This window comes from Haematobia irritans, chromosome 3 (assembly GCF_050003625.1).
Source record: "Haematobia irritans isolate KBUSLIRL chromosome 3, ASM5000362v1, whole genome shotgun sequence".
NCBI classification, from domain to species: Eukaryota; Metazoa; Arthropoda; class Insecta; order Diptera; family Muscidae; genus Haematobia; species Haematobia irritans.
The window spans coordinates 105,991,082-106,012,497 of NC_134399.1; the positions used below are offsets into that span (position 1 = coordinate 105,991,082).

Genomic DNA, 21,416 nt, shown 5'->3' on the forward strand with positions numbered 1-21,416 from the left:
AGAAATGAGGTCTCTATGGTCAAACATAAGGTTATTAGGGGTAAATTTTTCAAAATCTGGCAATACATATATGGGAGCTATATCTACATCTGAACCGATTTCGATGAAATTTTGCACATACAGTAAGTACTATAGAGGACTGGATCTAGCCAACTTTGAGTAAGATCGGTTAATAAATAAGGGTTCTATGGCCAAATTTGGGAAATCGGGCTATACATATATATGGAAGCTATATCTCAATCGGAACCGATTTTGATGAAATTTTGCACATATAATTAGTGCTATAGAAGATTACATTTGGGCAAATTTGCTTACTATCGGTTGATAAATAAGGGTTTTATAGCCAAATTTAGAAAAATCGGGCAGTACATATATATGGGAGCTATAGCTAAATCTGAACCGATTTGGGTGATTTTTTTGCACATATAGTTAGTGCTATAGAATATTAAATTTAGCCAACTTTGAGTAAGATCGGTTGATAAATAAGAGTTTTGTGGACAAATTTGGAAAAATCGGACAGTACATATATATGGGAGCTATAGCTAAATCTGAACCGATTGCGATGATTTTTTGCACATATAGTTAGTGTTATAGAATATTAAATTTAGCCAACTTTGAGTAAGATCGGTTAATAAATAAGGGTTTTGTGGACAAATTTGGGAAAATCGGGCGATACATATATATCTAAATCTGACCCGATTTGGATGAAATTTTGCAGACTTGAAGGGTGATGTAAAAGATTATTTTTTTAACCCCATTTGTCGAAATCGGGCAATACATATATATGGGAGCTATATCTAAATTTGATCCGATTTCTTTCAAATTCCAAATAGCGTTCGTCCTTGTGCCCGAAAAACTCTCTGTACCAAATTTCATAAAAATCGGATAATAATTGCGACCGGATTCCTGTGAACAACAAATACATGGACAGACAGACGGACGGACACCAAGCGCTAGATCGACTCAGGAGGTGATTCTGAGTCGATCGGTATATATTTTATGGGGTCTAAAATCAATATTTCTGGTAGGCACATTTTTTGCCAGATCAAAGTTATTATACCCTAACCACTATGTGCACCCAGAGAAGGAATATGATCACCTCAAACATGTTTCAAGAGCACCATGTTACTTTTTCACAGCGACCGTGTCGCAAAAATATTATTTTCTCGTCAAGCATAACATGCTTTCCGAAATCAGATATATAATTTCCGAGAAAAGTGAATGGTTTCGACAAACATGCTCCATGTTTTCCGTGAAAAAGTAACATTTTGCTCTTGGAACATGGTTGGGGTGATCATATTCCTTCTCTGCGTGTGGTTTAGGGTATAAAAATCTTCAAACAATAAATTAGATCGTGCGGTCCAGATCGATTCAAATACAAATTTTTGAAATTATTTAGAATTTTATGTTTTTTTTTTTTACCTTATATACAAATACTAGCGTAACGCGACCCGCTTCGCAGCGCCTCCCGAAGCGTACTTGTAGGAACATTTTGCGTTAACTTAGTCAACCATATCCTTCGGGCTGAAAAACAAACAAATCGGACTACTTGCTATTTCGTTTTTAGGTACAAATACGGCGGATATGCATATATAAAACGGTTCGTCTTAAAAATGTCGGGGAGAGGTAGGGTACACCCTCCAAATTTTTTAAATAATGTTCTGTATTCAAGTAGTGCGACAATCTTCTATATTTCTTGTGAATTTTCAGTGTGGTTTGTCAAGGAGAGGTATCCTTTTCTTCAACATATCTGAAAATTAAGCACTATATTATAATAATATACAAAGAATTACTGTTTCCCATCCAATAAATCGGAAAAAGCAAAAGTAGTAAAACATTTTACCACATTAACATTTGCTAAAATGTTGGAAAAGGGGTGCATCATTTTGCTGCCAAATTCATATAAATTTAAGTTCTTTACTAAAAAGAAGTCTTGCAAAAGCCTGTGCAAAAAATCATAAAATTATGTACCGAGTTCCCATTTACGGACAATCCTCTACTTTCAATTTAAGAAAAAAAAAAAAAACGGACAAAAGGGAACCCTCTCCCCACCTTCGCTCCACTCCGACCTGATATCGGAATATCACGTACCCTATATTAATTTCACAACTACTCAATGGTCCCTATATATTCTATCGAAGTAAATCGACAAAGTTTATTTCAATTTTCCCCTTTCCCAACCAGATATCGAAAAATCATATACTAATTTAAAAATCATGTATAAATTTAATCACCTCCTCCCACGTTCCCTTTAAATTTCAAGTAGATCGGAGATGTTTAAATTTTGCTCTATTATTTTAAAGGACGTCACTTTCCCCGATACAATATCGACAAACACCCACGCAAAGAAAAAAAAAGTTTGGAAAACGTGTACCGAAAACGTTTTTCTTTTGTTAGAGTTTTTTGAGTTGCTTCGAAAGGTATACACTTTTATCACCAAAAAATTCGCTTGGTACAAAATTTTTATTTTTTCAATAAAAAAAGTTATTTTTGAACCAACAACACAGTCCATTTCGTTTATATCAAACACTGTTCTTTTCTGACTTTAGGTCTTTAATAAGACACATTTTACAGTTCAAAGTAAAAATTTAATAAAGTAGAATATAATGTTGAAAATTTTTTCGGAATCTTCCGACCATATCTGGAATATATCTAAAAAAACTTTGGTCTTAGCAGGGATCGAACACACGACCCTTGGCATGCAATAAACTTTGTTTAATCGGCTCGTGGGCGCCGCACGCTATGCTATATAAATATAACTTATATGGGTAATTGTCTATTGATGACAATAACGGCTACATAGCTCAGTGGATAGTGTGTTGGCTTACAAATTGCATGGTCCGCGGTTCGATTCTCCGTCCAGGCGAAAGATAAAAAAATTTCTTCTACATTGTTTGTATTACAGAAAAAGGAGCTAAGAACTAAAAAAACTTCGTGGAAGTGAGAAAGATGTGAGGGAAAATGCAATTAGCCAGAATTTTTATACCCTCCATCATAGGATGGGGGTATATTAACTTTGTCATTCCGTTTGTAACACATCGAAATATTGCTCTAAGACCCCATAAAGTATATATATTCTGGGTCGTGGTGAAATTCTGAGTCGATCTAAGCATGTCCGTCCGTCCGTCCGTCTGTTGAAATCACGATAACTTCCGAACAAAACAAGCTATCGACTTGAAACTTGGCACAAGAAGTTGTTATCGATGTAGGTCGGATGGTATTGAAAATGGGCCATATCGGTCCACTTTTACGTATAGCCCCCATATAAAGGGACCCTTAGATTTGGCTTGTGGAGCCTCTAACAGAAGCATATTTCATCCGATCCGGCTGAAATTTGGTATATGGTGTTGGTATATGGTCTCTAACAACCGTGCAAAAATTGGTCCACATCGGTCCATAATTATATATAGCCCCCATATAAACCGATCCCCAGATTTGGCTTGCGGAGCCTCAAAGAGAAGCAAATTTCATCCGATCCGGCTGAAATTTGGTACATGGTGTTGGTATATGGTCTCTAACAACCGTGCCAAAAATTGGTTCACATCGGTCCATAATTATATATAGCCCCCATATAAACCTATCCCCAGATTTTGCTTGCCGAGCCTCAAAGAGAAGAAAATTTCATCCGATCTGGCTGAAATTTGGTACGTGATATTGGTATATGGTCTCTAACAACCATGCAAAAATTGGTCCACATCGGTCCATAATTATATATAGCCCCCATATAAACCGATCCCCAGATTTGGCTTGCGGAGCCTCAAAGAGAAGCAAATTACATCCGATCCGGCTGAAATTTGGTACATGATGTTGGTATATGGTCTCTAACAAGCATGCAAAAATTGGTTCACATCGGTCCATAATTATATATAGACCCCATATAAACCGATCTCCAGATTTGGCTTGCGAAGCCTCAAAGAGAAGCAAATTTCATCCGATCCGGCTGAAATTTGTTACATGGTATTGGTATATGGTCTCTAACAACCGTGCAAAAATTGGTCCACATCGGTCCATAATTATATATAGCGCCCATATAAACCGATCCCCAGATTTGGGTTGCGGAGCTTCAAAGAGAAGCAAATTTCATCCGATCCGCCTGAAATTTGGTGCATGATATTGGTATATGGTATCTAACAACCATGCAAAAATTGGTCCACATCGGTTCATAATTATATATAGCCCCCATATAAACCGATCCCCAGATTTGGCTTGCGAAGTCTCCAAGAGAAGCAAGTTTCATCCAATCCGGTTGTAATTTGGAACATGGTGTTAGTATATGATCTTTAACAACCGTGGCAGAATTGGTCCATATCGGTCCATAATTATATATAGCCCCCATATAAAACGTTCTCCAGATTTGACCTCCGGAGCCTCTTGGAGGAGCAAAATTCATCCTATCCGGTTCAAATTAGGAACGTGGTGTTAGTATATGGTTGCTAACAACCATACCAAAATTGGTCCAATCACACAAAAATTGGTTCATATCGGTTCATAATCATGGTTGCCATTAGAGCCAAAAATAATCTACCAAAATTTTATTTCTATAGAAAATTTTGTTCAAATTTTATTCGGTTCATAATCATGGTTGCCACTCGAGCCAAAAATAATCTACCAAGATTTTATTTCTATAGAAAAATTTTGTCAAAATTTATTTCTATAGAAAATTTTGTTAAAATTTTATTTCTGTAGAAATTTTTGTCAAAATTTTCATTCTATAGAAAATTTTGTCAAAATTTTTATTTCTATAGAAAATTTTGTGAAAATTTTATTTCTATAGAAATTTTTTTTTTCAAAATTTTATCTCTGTAGAAAATTTTGTAAAAATTTTATGTCTACTATGTCAAACTGAATTATATACGTATTGAATCGATCTTTTTTGATTTAATATATACCACGTATGGACTTACATACAATTTAGAAGATGGTGTTAGGAGGTTTTAAGATACCTTGCCATCGGCAAGCGTTACCACAACTTAAGTAATTCGATTCTGGATGGCAGTGTTTAGAAGAAGTTTCTACGCAATCCATGATGGAGGGTACATAAGCTTCGGCCTGGCCGAACTTACGGCGGTATATACTTGTTTGTATTTATTTAGTCTTTATGAAATTGTTTTTACATCCTGGAAAAGAATAAACGTTTAGCACAAAAAGTATATACCTTTTCTTCCAAATACACTTCCTTTCAACGAAAAGCAAATGAGAAACGAACTTTGTTTGTCTAAAATTTCGTTTGGGAGGAAAGAATTATTTTTTTGCGTGCCGTAGTGAATAGCACTCCTAACCTTCCCTGAAAATTCTTGAAACTTTCCTTCACGTGTGGGGCAAGGAAGGTTGCCTCTTCGTTCATAACCTGCCTTTGTAAATTTCAAGAAAACTAAAGAATGTTTTTTTTCAGTTTTAGAGGAGGACCTCCTCCCCGACCAAATATCGAAAAGTGATGTAGCTTACCTTTGTAAACGTCCCAGAAAATGTCAAGCAAATTATAAGCCTAAAGGGGCGTCCAACAAAATCCGTCCAAATATCACAAAATCAGGTATCAACTATTAATATCGTAACCTCTCCCCAGTCCTCTGTAAATTTCAAGTAACTCGGTAAAGTTTAATTGTTTCTCTGTATGTACTTAAGAGAAGCGGATGTCTCCCTATGCCCTTTTATTTTTATTAAAAAATCAGGAACCTGATATAAATTTCATAACCTCACCCATTTTTTCCGTAAAATTTCAGTCAGGGGAGTTTAGTTTTGTCGGGCAAAGGGGTGGTCCCCCTCCTCGACCAAATATCGAAAAATAATGTAGCGGATTTTTGTCTAGATGCCAACCCCAACATTCAATGAAAATTTCAAGCAAATCACATAATTTTGTTCCAAGTTTCAAAAAGTAGGGCAAGGGGGAGGTCCCCCTCCCCATCTACATATGAAATCGTCAGGTACCCCATATTATTTCAATAACCTCACCGTATGGTCTCTGTAAATCTCAGATAATTTAGAGAATTTTAGTTTTTTCACTGTACTTTAAAAAAAGTCTAACAAAGGGGAGGTCCCCCTCCGCCACCAAATATCGAAATATAAAGTAGCGGATCTTTGTCTAAATGCCAAACCCAACCTTTAATGAAAATTTCAACAAAATCGGTTATCTTTGGTCCAATTTTCAAAAAGTCCGACAAAGAGGAGGTCCCCCTCCGCGACCAGGTGTCAAAAAATTAGGTATCCTTTTTTCACCACATGAACGCCCCCACGATTTCTGGAAGTTTCAAGTAAATCGGTTCAGCCGTTTCGGAGCCAACTCGGAACATACAAACAAACAAATAAACAAACATAGATTGAATTTTATATATATAGATATTTTACTTATGGTATAATTTGTTGGCCAATGTAAGAGATTAAAATAAATTACATTGTAAAGTTTCCACATAGCGTCTTAAAACCTCAGTATTAGACTATTTCTAATTTGTTAAAATGTCCAATACACGTATATGCCACACCAAATAAGTTTTTCTGTTACCGTTATCCAGACAAATTCGAAAAAAATCCACTTTCCCAGGAATGGAAAAAGTCCGAGAAAAACTATATTTGTGACTAATCAAGTTCATTAATGTGCATATGAATACATTTTCTAATTGAGAAAGCTAGCATACATTGTTTGTAAAAAAAATTAAATAAACAGCCACGCGCTCTCACTTTCTCATAAAAAAACACACGACAAATGGTGATGTAGCAACAATGCTTCTTAATTTATACTGCAACAATGTTACATTTAATGTTTTTTGTTCTTTGCAATTTATATATGTTTTACTATGGTAAATTATGATGCGTCCATCATAGAAATTAAAACTGACATCGACGCTAAAAATGATTATATCTAACATATCTCAAACGTTGCAGTGCAAAATTGAGATTCTAGAATAATAGAGGTTTTCTACTGTTGCTGTTAGAACAAATAAGAATATCGATTAGAATGCCATATATATTGAGTCCATTTGAACAATACAGGAAAATAGGAAATCGCTCATTTAGTGTGGGTAATCGAATAATATATTTATGTAAGACCTATATGTAAGTCTGAATTCGATTGGCTAATACGTCTATATTTGAAATTTGAGTAACATTGATTTTTATCAAATTATTTCCTTTTAATTTGTAATTGAAATGTTCCGTAATTTTGCTCACGAAGAGATATTTTCCCTTAATTTAACTTAATGTCTCTCTTTAATCTTTTATTATATATATTTTTATATACTTTATTTAAACATTACATATATGATCATAGATATATACCTCATAAGCAGTAATGGGGACCATATATTAAGATACACACAGAGAATAGATTAGTTGGAATCCGGTTGAATTTATAAACATTCTGTATTTACACGGATGAAAAAGACTGTTTTTCATATGTTTGGCTATAAACATTATATGTTTGGAACACAAATTTTTAAACACAATATTTTTGAGTGCAAGCATATAATGTTCATAAACTAGCATAACATGTTTGGGGCATATATGTTAATATGTTAGAACATATTATGTTTGGGACATAAAATGTTTTTAAATATAATATGCTTGGATGCAAACATATATTAATTTAGAAATAGCCTATAAACATATATGTGTTTAGTAACTTGGAGCGCTATTTAACAGGGAGCGATATTGAATTAAGTTGGTGGTTGTTGCTTGTTATTACAAAATTAACATTTTATTTTTCCTTGGGCAATTGATCAGCTACTTCTTTGATCCTTACAAACTGTGTGGTCCGCTGCTCGAATCCCCGTCCGGCAAAAGGTAAAATTAAAATAAAAAAAAATCATACAATTGAATAATTTCTTCTACAATGTTTGTATTACAGAAAAAGGTGCTAAGAACTAAAAAATCTCGTGGAAGTGAGAAAGATGTGGGGGAATATACAATTGGGCAGAAACAAAATTTTGAGCATTCAGGTCGAAAACCTATGTTGTTAGCACCTATATTACCTGTTTATCTTCATAATTCATTATGATTGTAAATATATAAATAAATAAATAAAATTTTGAGCACAATATTGTTTGGGAGAATTTTTTTAAGCATATAATATTTTTGGGTGCAAAATGCTTCCAAACATATTATATGTTCACATAATAACATATTGTTTTTTGGAAGACAACATTATTGAATTTGGATGCAAAAATACAAAATGTTTGGAAATTGACTACCCAAACATATATTGTTTAGACCAATATGCTTTCAAACATATTATATATTGGAAGAGATCAAACATATAAATGTTTGTGCAATAGCCAAAAATGTATATGCTTGAAGCAAAATATGTTTGGGAGTATATGTTACAGAAGCGATTTTTTGTGAGCGTGTAGAAATAAATAAAAGTTGATTATACCAATTTTCTGTACTTACATGCATTTGTTCATACCTGTAACCATTAGTTGAGATTTTTAACAGATTTTCTGTTGTCCTACAAGATAATTGGTTGTGGCAACCAAACCTACCTCATTTGATTAATTTTGATTCAAATTGGTTGCTACGACCAACCGTAACTATCATTCAGCAGTAAGCATTTTCATATAGTATTCACAACCGAATAACATTTCGAAGTTTTTAAATGTCATTTGTATTAATGAAAATAAGTTGAAGAATTTTGTTTTTATTATTTGAAACTTTAAAATAAACTAAAAATTGCAAAAAAAATACCGATATTATCTGCTTTTTTTGATCGTAACACAGCAAGAATGGTCTGTGAAGAGGATGTGGACAAGAAATACGAAACAATGGTTTGTATTGGAAATGCTTTTTAGAGAACTCAACTCAATGGGCCGCATTCTAGCATGTATGAAACATAAATTCGGAGGTTGAGGTTCAGCTTGGATTCTGAACTTTGTAAGAGGTAAAATCTACTCTCCCAAGCAGATCGGTTTTACTTCTAGTCCCATGCAATTTGGGTGATCAGTGCTCCTTCTTTTCCCTGAAGAAGATAATTCGAGAGACCGGTGTGTATGAGAACAATATCAAACCTATACCAATATAAACCAAATTTTTCCAATTTTAGGAAAAAAAACAAATTAACTCTAGTTTTCCAATTTCAACAAAATCAGATACAAATGTTGGTTTCGAGAAACACAAGAAGTCAGAGCGGGAAATCGGTCTATATGGGGCTATACCAAAAACTCAAAATATCTATAGATTTAAATTTTCAAGCAACTCGGATAGAAATTGCGATGTCTCGATGCTAAGGAACCCAGCTCAGAGCATCACTTTATATGGTGCTATAAAAAACCATCATCAAACTTGACCTGCATACAGACAAAAGACGAGTTTGTGTAAAATATCAGTACGGTAAATTCATTATTGAAAGCTATAGCGTCATTACAACAGACACACAGCCAGAAATACAGAAGGATATCGTCTTAGAATTTCTCCCTGATCAAGAACATATATAGTTTATATAGTCGGAAATCGATATTTCGTTTGCGTTACAAGCGGAATGAAAAATATAAAGGGTGATTCTTTTGAGGTTAGGATTTTCATGCATTAGTATTTGACAGATCACGTGGGATTTCAGACATGGTGTCAAAGAGAAAGATGCTCAGTATGCTTTGACATTTCATCATGAATAGACTTACTAACGAGCAACGCTTGCAAATCATTGAATTTTATTACCAAAATCAGTGGCAGAAAATCCGCTTTTTTATCGACAAATTTTGTTCAGCGATGAGGCTCATTTCTGGTTGAATGGCTACGTAAATAAGCAAAATTGCCGCATTTGGAGTGAAGAGCAACCAGAAGCCGTTCAAGAACTGCCCATGCATCCCGAAAAATGCACTGTTTGGTGTGGTTTGTACGCTGGTGGAATCATTGGACCGTATTTTTTCAAAGATGCTGTTGGACGCAACGTTACGGTGAATGGCGATCGCTATCGTTCGATGCTAACAAACTTTTTGTTGCCAAAAATGGAAGAACTGAACTTGGTTGACATGTGGTTTCAACAAGATGGCGCTACATGCCACACAGCTCGCGATTCTATGGCCATTTTGAGGGAAAACTTCGGAGAACAATTCATCTCAAGAAATGGACCGGTAAGTTGGCCACCAAGATCATGCGATTTGACGCCTTTAGACTATTTTTTGTGGGGCTACGTCAAGTCTAAAGTCTACAGAAATAAGCCAGCAACTATTCCAGCTTTGGAAGACAACATTTCCGAAGAAATTCGGGCTATTCCGGCCGAAATGCTCGAAAAAGTTGCCCAAAATTGGACTTTCCGAATGGACCACCTAAGACGCAGCCGCGGTCAACATTTAAATGAAATTATCTTCAAAAAGTAAATGTCATGGACCAATCTAACGTTTCAAATAAAGAACCGATGAGATTTTGCAAATTTTATGCGTTTTTTTTTTTAAAAAAGTTATCAAGCTCTTAACAAATCACCCTTTATTACAATAGAATAATGGTGAGTATACAAGTAATTATTGACATTCAAGCTAGATTGTATACTCTGTTGAAATCACGCTAACTTCCGAACGAAACAAGTTATCGACTTGAAACTTGGCACAAGTAGTTGTTATTGATGTAGGTCAGATGGTATTGCAAATGGGACATATCAGACCACTTTTGCGTATAGCCCCCATATAAACCGACGCTCAGATTTGGCTTGCAGAGCCTCTTGGAGGAGCAAAATTCATCCGATACGGTTGAAATTTAGTACATGGTGTTAGTATATATATTGGTCTCTAACAACCATGTAAAAATTGGTCTACATTGGTCTATTATTATATATAGCCCCCATATAAACCGAGTACCAGATTTGGCTTGCGGAGCCTCTACGATTAAGAGAAGCAAATTTCATCCGATCCGGCTGAAATTTGCTACATGGTGTTAGTATATGGTCTCTAACAACCATGCAAAAATTGATCCACATCGGTACATAATTATATATAGCCCCCATATAAACCGATCCCCAGATTTGACCTCCGGAGCCTCTAAGGGAAGAAAATGTCATCCGATCTGGCTGAAATTTGGTACATGGTGTTAGTATATGGTCTCTAACAACCATGCAAAAATTGGTCAACATCAGCCCATAATTATATATAGCCCCCATATAAACCGATCCCCAGATTTGACCTCCGGAGCCCTTTGGAGGAGCAAAGTTCACCCGATCCGGTTGAAATTTGGTACGTGGTGAAATTCGGAACACTGCGTTAGTATAGTTCTAGTTAGTTAAGTACTTCTTTATTGAATACAATAGTTATCTTCAGTTATACAATTGTTTAAAGGAACATTTATACATAATATTCAATTTAAGTAGATTTGTTATATATTTGCGACTATGTAAACAAAACAACTACGTCAGTCGCATAGCGTATTAATATTGTAATTCATTTTTTTTTTTAATGATATTCATTAATCAAAAATTGCCGATATTTACAGCAGATTTGTAGGTAGTTTACTAGTTTATCCCAGTCTCCTTCGCCATCTCCATCAAGTATTTTTATAATTTCCTCCATGTACACCGTGGGTTTCCCAAATATGACAGATCTATATTCTCTGAGGACAGGACATATTCCCAAGAAATGTAGAAGAGTCTCAATCTCACGCATATTGCATAGCTTACATATTCTGTTCTGTTCGCTAGTATCAAATTGGTTATATCCAAGAGGAATCATTCCACTTCGAGCCTTAAAAATCCACACAACCTTTTCATATGAATACTTTTCATTTAAATAAATGTGAGCCTTGCTTGAGCTCAAATATTTATATAACCTTAAACTTTGACTATCCTGTTTTCGGTTCAGTCTTTCTTCATTCTTCTGCTGTTTTATGCTACTTATTAAATTTTGTGCGAATAATTTCCAGTCCGATAAAGAGGATACATTTGGCCATGGCAGATTAAAGGTTTGTGACAGTGTTTTTAATTCTTTTGCCCAGAAACAAGCTTGATGGAATACTATCTCAGAAAGTCTATTTGGGAGTCTTTTTTGTGAGTAATGGAACAGGGTATCTTCTATATATTTCAAATGAAGTCCCAGTGTATAAATTTGGGTGTCCTCCACTTCCGTTTCAAGCATTAATATATAATTTGGGGTATGACTTGGTACTCTTAGAATCCGTTTTAGAAAATATTGCTGTACCATATTAATTTCTTCGAAGTGAGAAAACCCCCAAACTTGTGCCCCATATGCCTGGATTGATCGGCAGACAGCAAGAAACAATCTCCACTTAGCATTCATGCTTATATCCTCTCTTCCTATAAATTGTTTCCATGTTGCATTTATTGCATTTTTTGCTTCATTGTTTCTATTTTTCACATGCTTATTGAATTTCATTTTTGGTGTAAATGTGACCCCCAAGTATTTAAATTCGTTTGCTATTTTTATTTCCAATCCGTTGTATGTCCATCTCTCATATCTACTTAATTTTCCTCCATTTCTGAAGACCATAATTTCAGATTTTGATAAATTTACTTCCAAACTCCACATTTTACAATAAATTTCAAGTTTTGCTATCATGTTTTGTAGGATATTTATATCGTCTGCTAGCAGAACAATATCATCTGCATATAGAAGAAGTCTAATGTTGATATTCTCCACATATATACCACCTTCCAGAAAATCATGCATATCATTGATGTAAAGAGCGAATAATAATGGTGATAGCAGACATCCTTGTTTTACTCCTTTTTTCGTTTCGAAGTACTCGGAGAGTTCTCTGCCGTTCCACACGGCTGATTTAGTCTTGCTGTATATTTTCTCTATTAAAGTCACTAATTTATGTGATATACCCATTCGGAAAAGTTTATATATTAAAGCTTGCCTTGATATATTATCAAAAGCGGCTTTAAAATCTATAAAAAACGCATATACTTTCTTCCTCTCTCTTAGTTATATGTTGACTATCGCAGAAAGATTGTAAATGTTATCGATTGTAGAGTATTTTTTCCGAAATCCAGCTTGGTATTCGTTTAAAATTTCATGGTTTTCTACCCAGTTATAGAGCCGTTCATTTATTAAACCCATAAATATTTTTGCTGCGCAGTTCATAAATGATATGCCTCTGTAATTTGCCGCCTCACTAATATTTCCTTTCTTATATATCGGATAAATTATTGTTTTTGTGAATACGGGGTCAATTTTTCCACTTGCATAAATATTATTATATGTTTTAAGAAGACAGTTGTGGAATATGTCTGTACCATTTTTGAAAAACTCAAAGGGTATTCTGTCCTCGCCTGGGGCCTTATTGTTCTTTACTTTGGACAGAATTTGGTTTAATTCGGAGTTAGAAAATGGTCTATCTAAGTCAAAATCTTCCTTGAATGGAGGTGCATAATAAATTAAGGTAGTTTCTTCATTGCTATTCAGCAATTCTTCATAATGACGTCTAAATATATCGGAGGTAATTCCCGTTCCAACCAGATTCCTTTGATTACGTATTTCTCTCGCCATTTTCCACCATTCCTTTGACTGATTTACACAGTTTAATTTGCTCGCAATTGTGTTGTAATATATATATTTTTTAGTGCTACATATTTTTTTGTAATGTTTTTGTGCTGCAATATATCGTTTTTTGTCTTCCAAATCTTTAGTTCTTCTAAAAATTTTTAGCAGTTTGAAGCTCGCTATTCTTGCTCTGTTACATTCGTTATCGTACCATTTATATTTTGGTTCAAAAGACCGTTTTCTGCTGGTTTTTGGAGAAGATTGTTTTATTATTTCACATATCTCACTGAGACTCATTTGATTTGGGTCTGCAGCGTTACAAATATTTGCAAACAAAGTACTTTGGTATTGATCTTTAGCATAATCATTCCAAGTTATTTTTGGCAACAGTGACATATTTTCTATTCTTTCTAAATCGTATTTGAAAACTATTTTTACCATTATTGGGAAATGATCTGACCGTATTTTGTTCTCAACAGCGAATTCCTCAATACTATGTAAGATTTCTTTGGATACAGCGCATACATCATTTACTGACTCCCCCAGTGTTGTAACATATGTTAAATTTCCCTCTCGATCGTTAGTATATGGCTGCTAATAAACACGTCAAACTGAACTATATACGTATTTAATCGGCCTTTTTTTGTTTAATATATACCCAGTATGGACTTACTTACAATTTAGAAAACGGTTTTAAGAAGTTTTAAGATACCTTGCCATCTGCAAGTGTTACCGCAACCCAAGTTATTCGATTGTGGATGACAGCCTTTAGTAGAATCTTATGTACATGGTGGAGTGTACATAAGATTCGGCCTGGCCGAACTTAGGGCCGTATATACTTGTTTTTCTTAATTTCTTCATTCAAATGAACTTCCAAGACATAACATCTAAAGCAATGCAAAGGATCCGAAAACGAAATACTTTCGTCCTGTGACAAGCCCATTGAAAAGTCATTGGAGATGATCCAATTTTGCACTACTTCGGGATCACAAACTACTTGTTTGGAAGTATCTATTTTTGCTTGGATGGTCTATTATCGGCGCATCTATTTCTGGACTTAAGGAATTTTAAGATTTACGATTTCAATAAAGTCGCATAGAAATTTCAAGGTCTAGATAGTCAAAACTTTATACCAGCTATACCAAAATATTGACCGATATAGCCTTTCTTCGAAGTTGATCAGCTTGCAGAGAAAACACAAATGTGTATCAAATTTCGGGACTCTCCTGGGAATGGAAAATGTCCGAGAAAACAAACCTCATTCCTAATTTTCCCACTGGATGTGATCCCATTTTATATAATTTATTACAATGTATGTCGAAATATTGCTAATAATACTTTGTTATAGTTGTTACAATGTTTGAAGACACAAAAGAAAATATTTTAATGAACATTCAGATGATAATGTAAAAAGATCATGACACATAAATAATTGCTACCTCAACATAAATTCGTACAAGGTGTAGAAGGAGAAGTCTATAGAAAAAACTGTCTTATATTGTAAGGTATAAATAGTACTATTTCTAACCAGAATGTTTAGAAAATATTCGGAATAAGTATTAATTCAATTAAATCGAAATGAATATAGTACAAATATTTGTACTAGTCCTTGTAACTCTTGGGATAGAGAGTAAAGGTGATACAGAAGTAAAACGAGATTATGAAAGCTATCGCCATCAAAAAATTGGTGAGGCATCTATGGACACTGAAGTCAATCCATGCCATGATTTCTATTCATATACCTGTGGTAATTGGACCAATTATGTGGAAGATATTGATAAAGCATTAGCTACAAATCACCATTTGATGGAATATCAATACATGCGGGAGTGGAATAAACTCATCTCGAACAATGATTGGACTAGAGAAAATAATCTTAAAAATATGGTCTTCACTTATTATCAATCCTGTATGCAAAATGATCTCTATACTCCCTTGCAATACTTGTTATGGTTGGAGCAACATGAGAATATATCATTGATAAATATCCTAAAGGATGCGGAAAAGGGTGGAATACTAAAAGTTCGATTACTATTTAGAATTTTTGCAAAATATGGATTTGATTTTGGTATAACCAACAATGACAAGAATGTTGTTGAGAAATTATCCGAATCTAAAGTAAGGAACTTACTACATCTCCTAGATATGGATGAGTTGAACTATGCAGAGTTTTGGACACAAATTAAAGAAATCGATGCAAATTTTCAATATATTGTGATGAGCCGTATTAGAGAAAGTAAAAATTTCGATCATCTTACGAATGACATGATCAAAACCGAAATACCTGAATATACCACCGATCTAGTTCAATTGCTTTTTAAATATGATCATCATTTTATTTGCAAATATGTGATAATACGCTTCGTATACTATCTTCATGACTTTAGAACAAGCCTTGTAAATGGAGGATGTATAGCAACGATACACAAGGTTATTCCCTCTGTAATGGAATGGATTTATCTGCAAGAAAAACTGGATTGGCAAGACACTTCCCAAGAAGTCCAGAAAATATTTGATACCATTAAAAAGGCCTTGAAACTAACTTTTGTAAAAAATCCTTATGATTTCAATCAAACATCTATGGATACGTTAACAGCCAAATTGAATACAATGAAGTTGAGACTTGGTAATGTACCCAATGAAAAAGCCCAAGATAGTTTAGAAAATCTTTATAAGAATATTACACTTAGTCGATACGATTTCTATGGTAATCATTTGAAATTATTGGCCATAAATAGCATAAACAAACGTAGAGATCCATGCTTGGTAACTAGAGAGGGATTATCACCTTACTATAATCCTACATGTAATAGTGTACATCTTCAACTTTCTCTACTAAAACTTCCCGTGTATCACCGTAGACTTTATGAGCCATATAAATATACCTCCCTTGGATTTATGCTAGCCCAGAAAATAATTCAAGGCCTCACAATTGGTGCCGAAGCAGATATTAACTATGATCTTTTTAAATCGTTTTTGGAGAATCCCACATTTAATAGAGAATTACAAAATATGACAGAACAATATGGTCCTAAGGCCAATTACAGATTATCCTCCATAATTGGTTTGTCCAAAATCATTGAGATCTTAAATAATGGAGATTACAATAATTCTCCTTTTCCATCGCAAAGTAAATTTTCCAAAGACCAATTAGTTTTCTTAAATTTCGCTCGTACCTTTTGTGCTCGTCAGTCACTTTATGCTGGAGGTGAAGATTATGACAAGAATAAGAGTGGTGTAAATGAAATTGTTTCATATTTACCAGAATTCAGCAAAGCCTTTAATTGTTAATTAACGAAGCAATGGCGAACAAGAAAAACAAAAACATATAATATGCTATCCAATAATTATTTTGTAGTATTTTAATGTTTTAAATAAAAACGAAATAAAAAAAAAACAAATAAGTAAAGTAGAAAGTCGGGCGGGTCCTACTATATCATACTCTAAACCACCCCTACTGAATTAGTAAATATAAGCATTTGTGGGGTATCATTTGTATAGGTTTTGGAGATTTCCATATTTAAGAACATAAAGGGCGGTATATGTTTATGGGAGTCTTGTCACAATCTTAGCAGAAATGTCTGATATTAGGCAATCATAAGCATTTGTGGGATAACATTGATATAGGTCTGGGAGATAAACCGCAGTTGCATATTTAAATTAAGGGGTACATGTTTATGGGTGCTTTGTCTCAATCTGACTATAGCTCAAAGCGTTGCCAGGGAAAATGTTCGATTTACCCTACAAGGACAAAGAAAGTTCCCTACTTATACAATTATTTTTCGAGCTTTATGGACAGATATAGATTAAGGAACAGGGTTAATAGAGCCAGTGATGCCAGGAAGTTTTTTGAAAATTCCCTACGCGGCTCCTAAAAATTCCCTTTTTTCCCTACGCCCAAAATTTTTTTCCCTCCATTTTTCCCTACGGTACTAAATTCATACAAATTTGCCAAGAAAATGACAAATATTTTATATTGAATTCAATTTCTTTAAAATTAATAGTCAGGGATTATATCCTTCAATAAAGGGACCAAATGTTCAATAATATGAATATTGACATTTTTATTCGGATTTCGAACATTGCAACATCATTGCTCATTTTTAACGCTACCAACATTTTTCTTGTGGACGTTAATGGCCGCGTGTTTCTTCAGGTCTGATTTCTACAATTTACGAACTTTCCACAAGCAATGCATTGGTATTTAAAATCGTCTTTTTCGACCGCCTCTAGCCAACGCTTTAATTCAACAATGAGCCAATATGGTCAGAAGACTATTTTCTAAATTTTGTTGGAATAGTTTTATTTTCTTCTCTAGACGACATTTTTCTAAAACATTAAAAACTGTTGTGAATGTAACAGTTGTAAAACAGTTTTTGAAGATATTCCGGAATAAAAATCCTTCATTTACTATTTTTATGTTATTCTGACACCAGTGCAGGCCGGCTTAATGTCCAAGTCATTTAAACTAAATATTATTACAATACTTATTCGAGCTTATTGGACAAGTTCTTTTCAGTAATAGTTCTAATTCCCTTAATCTTCTGTCCAATAGGCTCGAATAAGTATTGTAATAATATTTAATCCTACATTTATGTACACGAATCCGCGTATGCACTGCAAGTGATCTTTGTATTAGAAAATATTGAGAGGCACCAAGTTGAGGAAGCTGTCACCTGTTTATGAACCTTAATGGAAGCGTTCATTCCTGCAAATGAAATCTATTTACGCATTTGTAATTAAATACCAATGCAAAACATCTTTTAATGTTACCGCTGAACTTTTCTAAATAAAATCATTACAATAACATCGTTAACGGTGAATTGCGTATTCCATTCGTTGAAGCTTTGACTACCATATATTTTGTATCTTCAAATATCTGGAATATTAAGGAAAAGTACTCTTCTTGTTGCAAAATGTAGTAAACTATGGAAATTGGAAAAATTCCCTACATTTGTGGAAAAATGAAAAATCTGTCCTTTTTTCCCTACAGATGTAATTTTAGGAAAAAAACCCCACAAAAAAGGATTTTTCCCTACGCATGGCATCACTGAATAGAGCCATTGAAAAGAAAACGCCAGATACCAATCTATACACGCCTGGACTGTACATGTTTCGGTTCGGGCGAATGAACCTTTCCACAGCCTTTAGTATAGATCTGGCTGGGAGAGATAACTCAATTTTGGGCCCTTTATGCTAACTCCTTATGGAGATAACATTTAGGAAATTTCCTCTTACAAATTGAATCATCTTTTCTCCCACTGTACATCATCTTTTCATATAACTTACAAGTCCCTTAATCTTATTTTATTTCGTTTTGTTACATAGTAATGCAACAACACGAAATTTATTTTTAGAAAGCTAATTTGTTAGAATTCACCTAAGTGGTGAACAGTCGAACAATGCTTATTGTTTCTACAGTCAACTACAACATATGACAATTAACAGAAACTGGTTTCCAGGATACAACAACAATTCTAACGCGTACATTAGTCGTGTTTTTTCCTAGTTTTACGACGGGCTCATCGTTGCTTATTATATTTCATGTTAGCCTGATAATGAAACAGGCAATTGACGTCCAAATGCATTATATCTAATTATACAATTATTTTTCGAGCTTTATGGACAGATATAGATTAAGGAACATGGTTAATAGAGCCATTGAAAAGAAAACGCCAGATACCAATCTATACACGCCTGGACTGTACATGTTTCGGTTCCCATACATTCCAAAACAATTTTCCCTACAATATTTTTCGTTAAATTTAAAAAAATTTTACAATACAACAAGTATATACGGCCGTAAGTTCGGCCAGGCCGAAGCTTATGTAGAAACTTCTTATAAGCACTGCCATCCACAATCGAATTACTTGGGTGGCGGTAACGCTTGCCGATCTTAAAATCTCCCAACACCGTCTTCTAAATAATAAGTAAGTCCAAACGGTGTATATATTAAATTAAAAAAGACTTATTAAATACATATATAATTCAGTTTGACAAAATTTTCTATCGAAATAAAATTTTGACAAAATTTTCTATAGAAATAAAATTTTGACAAAATTTTCTATAGAAATAAAATTTTGACAAAATTTTCTATAGAAATAAAATTTAGACAAAATTTTCTATAGAAATAAAACGTTGACACAATTTTCTATAGAAATAAAATTTTGACAAAATTTTCTATAGAGATAAAATTTTATCTGGACACAATTTTCTATAGAAATAAAATTTTGGTAGATTATTTTTGGCTGGAGTGGCAACCATGGTTAAGAAACGATATGTACTAATTTTTGTGTGATTGGGGATCGGCTATATATAACTATAGACCGATATGGACCAATTTTGGCATGGTTATTAGCGGCCATATGGGGGCTATATATAATTGTGAACCGATGTGGACCAATTTTTGCATGGATGTTAGAGACCACATGGCTGTTAGAGACCATAACACTATGTTCCAAATTACAACCGGGCCGGATGAAATTTGCTTCTCTTTTAGGCTCCGCAAGCCAAATCTGGGGATCGGTTTATATGGGGGCTATATATCGGTTTATATGGGGGCTATATAAATAATTACGAACCGATGTGGACCAATTTAAGCATGGTTTTTAGAGACCATATACCAACACCATGTACCAAATTTCAGCCGGATCGGATGAAATTTGCTTCTCTTAGAGGCACCGCAACCAAATTTGGGGATCGGTTTATATGGGGGCTATATATAGTTATGGACCGATGTGGACCAATTTTTGCATGGTTGTTAGAGACCATATACTAACACCATGTACCAAATTTCAGCCGGATCGGATGAAATTTGCTTCTCTTATAGGCTCCGCAAGCCAAATCGGGGGATCGGTTTATATGGGGGCTATATGTAATTATGGACCGATGTGCACCAATTTTTGGTTGGTTGTTAGAGACCATATACAAACACCATGTACCAAATTTCAGCCGGTCATTTTTAATTTTTTTTATTGATTTTTAATGGAAAAAATATATTTATACAAAAAGTGCATATGTTTGCAAACCCCAGAAGGAGACGAGAAAGACATATGGTGTCTTTGGAAATATTGCTCAGGGCCGGGCCAAAATATAACCCTATTGATTTTGGAAAAAATCGGTTCATATATAAAACAAGTAAGTAAAGTAGAAAGTCGGGCGGGCCGACTATATTTACCCTAAACCACCATTACAGAATTAGTAATCATAAGCATTTGTGGGGTAACATATAGGTCTGGGAGATAAACCGCAGTTGCATATTTAAGAAAATTAAGGGGTACATGTCTATGGGTGCTTTGTGTCAATCTGACTATAGCTCATAGTCAATGTTGCTACGAAAAATGTTCGGTTTACCCTACAAGGACAAAACAAGTTCACTACTTTCCCATACATTCCCAAACAATTTTCCCTACTATATTTTTCGTTAAATTAAAAAAAAAATACTAAACAAAAATGGTCCTAAGTACTTTATTATCTTAAAACATGACTATGCAACGTATATAACTTAGAATATAAATTTGTATTACCACCACGGTTGCCACAGTTGGTAGAATTCTACCCAAATTAGTAATCTTTTTTGTTAAATCTCTATAAAAATACAATTTTCGAAAAAGTTTCTATAAACAAATTTTTGTGAGAAATTTTTCTATAGAAATAAAATTTTGACAATAAATTCTATAGAAATAAAATTTTGAGAAAAAATTCCACAGAAATAAAATTTTGAGAAAATTTTTTATAGAAATAATATTTTGAAAAAAAAAAATCTATAGAAATACAATTTTGACAAAATGTTCTATAGAAATAAAATGTTGACAAAATTCTCTACAGGAATAAAGTTTACTACACATTGTTAAAGATCAAGCCTTGCCGGCTTCCAATTTTCTCCACTAGAGCCACCAAAATGTAAAAATTATTACAAATTGTGTTTAGTGAAAATGTCCTACATTGTAGCCCTACGTCCCTACAAGAGGCTAAATATTAGAAAAACCCTACATATAGGGAATT

The 21,416-nt window shown here is 34.0% G+C and overlaps 2 protein-coding genes across 2 annotated transcripts; one reads left to right on the forward strand and one right to left on the reverse strand.

Moving 5' to 3' along the window:
• Positions 1–11,363: 11,363 nt before the first annotated feature.
• On the reverse strand, positions 11,364–12,758 carry LOC142231124 (uncharacterized). Its single transcript, XM_075301744.1, has one exon. It carries the CDS (start codon positions 12,756–12,758, stop codon positions 11,364–11,366), a length of 1,395 nt encoding a protein of 464 aa, XP_075157859.1.
• Positions 12,759–14,990: 2,232 nt separating this feature from the next.
• LOC142231125 (neprilysin-2-like) lies at positions 14,991–16,703 on the forward strand. The gene has a single exon (XM_075301745.1). It carries the CDS (start codon positions 14,991–14,993, stop codon positions 16,701–16,703), a length of 1,713 nt encoding a protein of 570 aa, XP_075157860.1.
• The last annotated feature ends 4,713 nt before the right edge of the window (positions 16,704–21,416 follow it).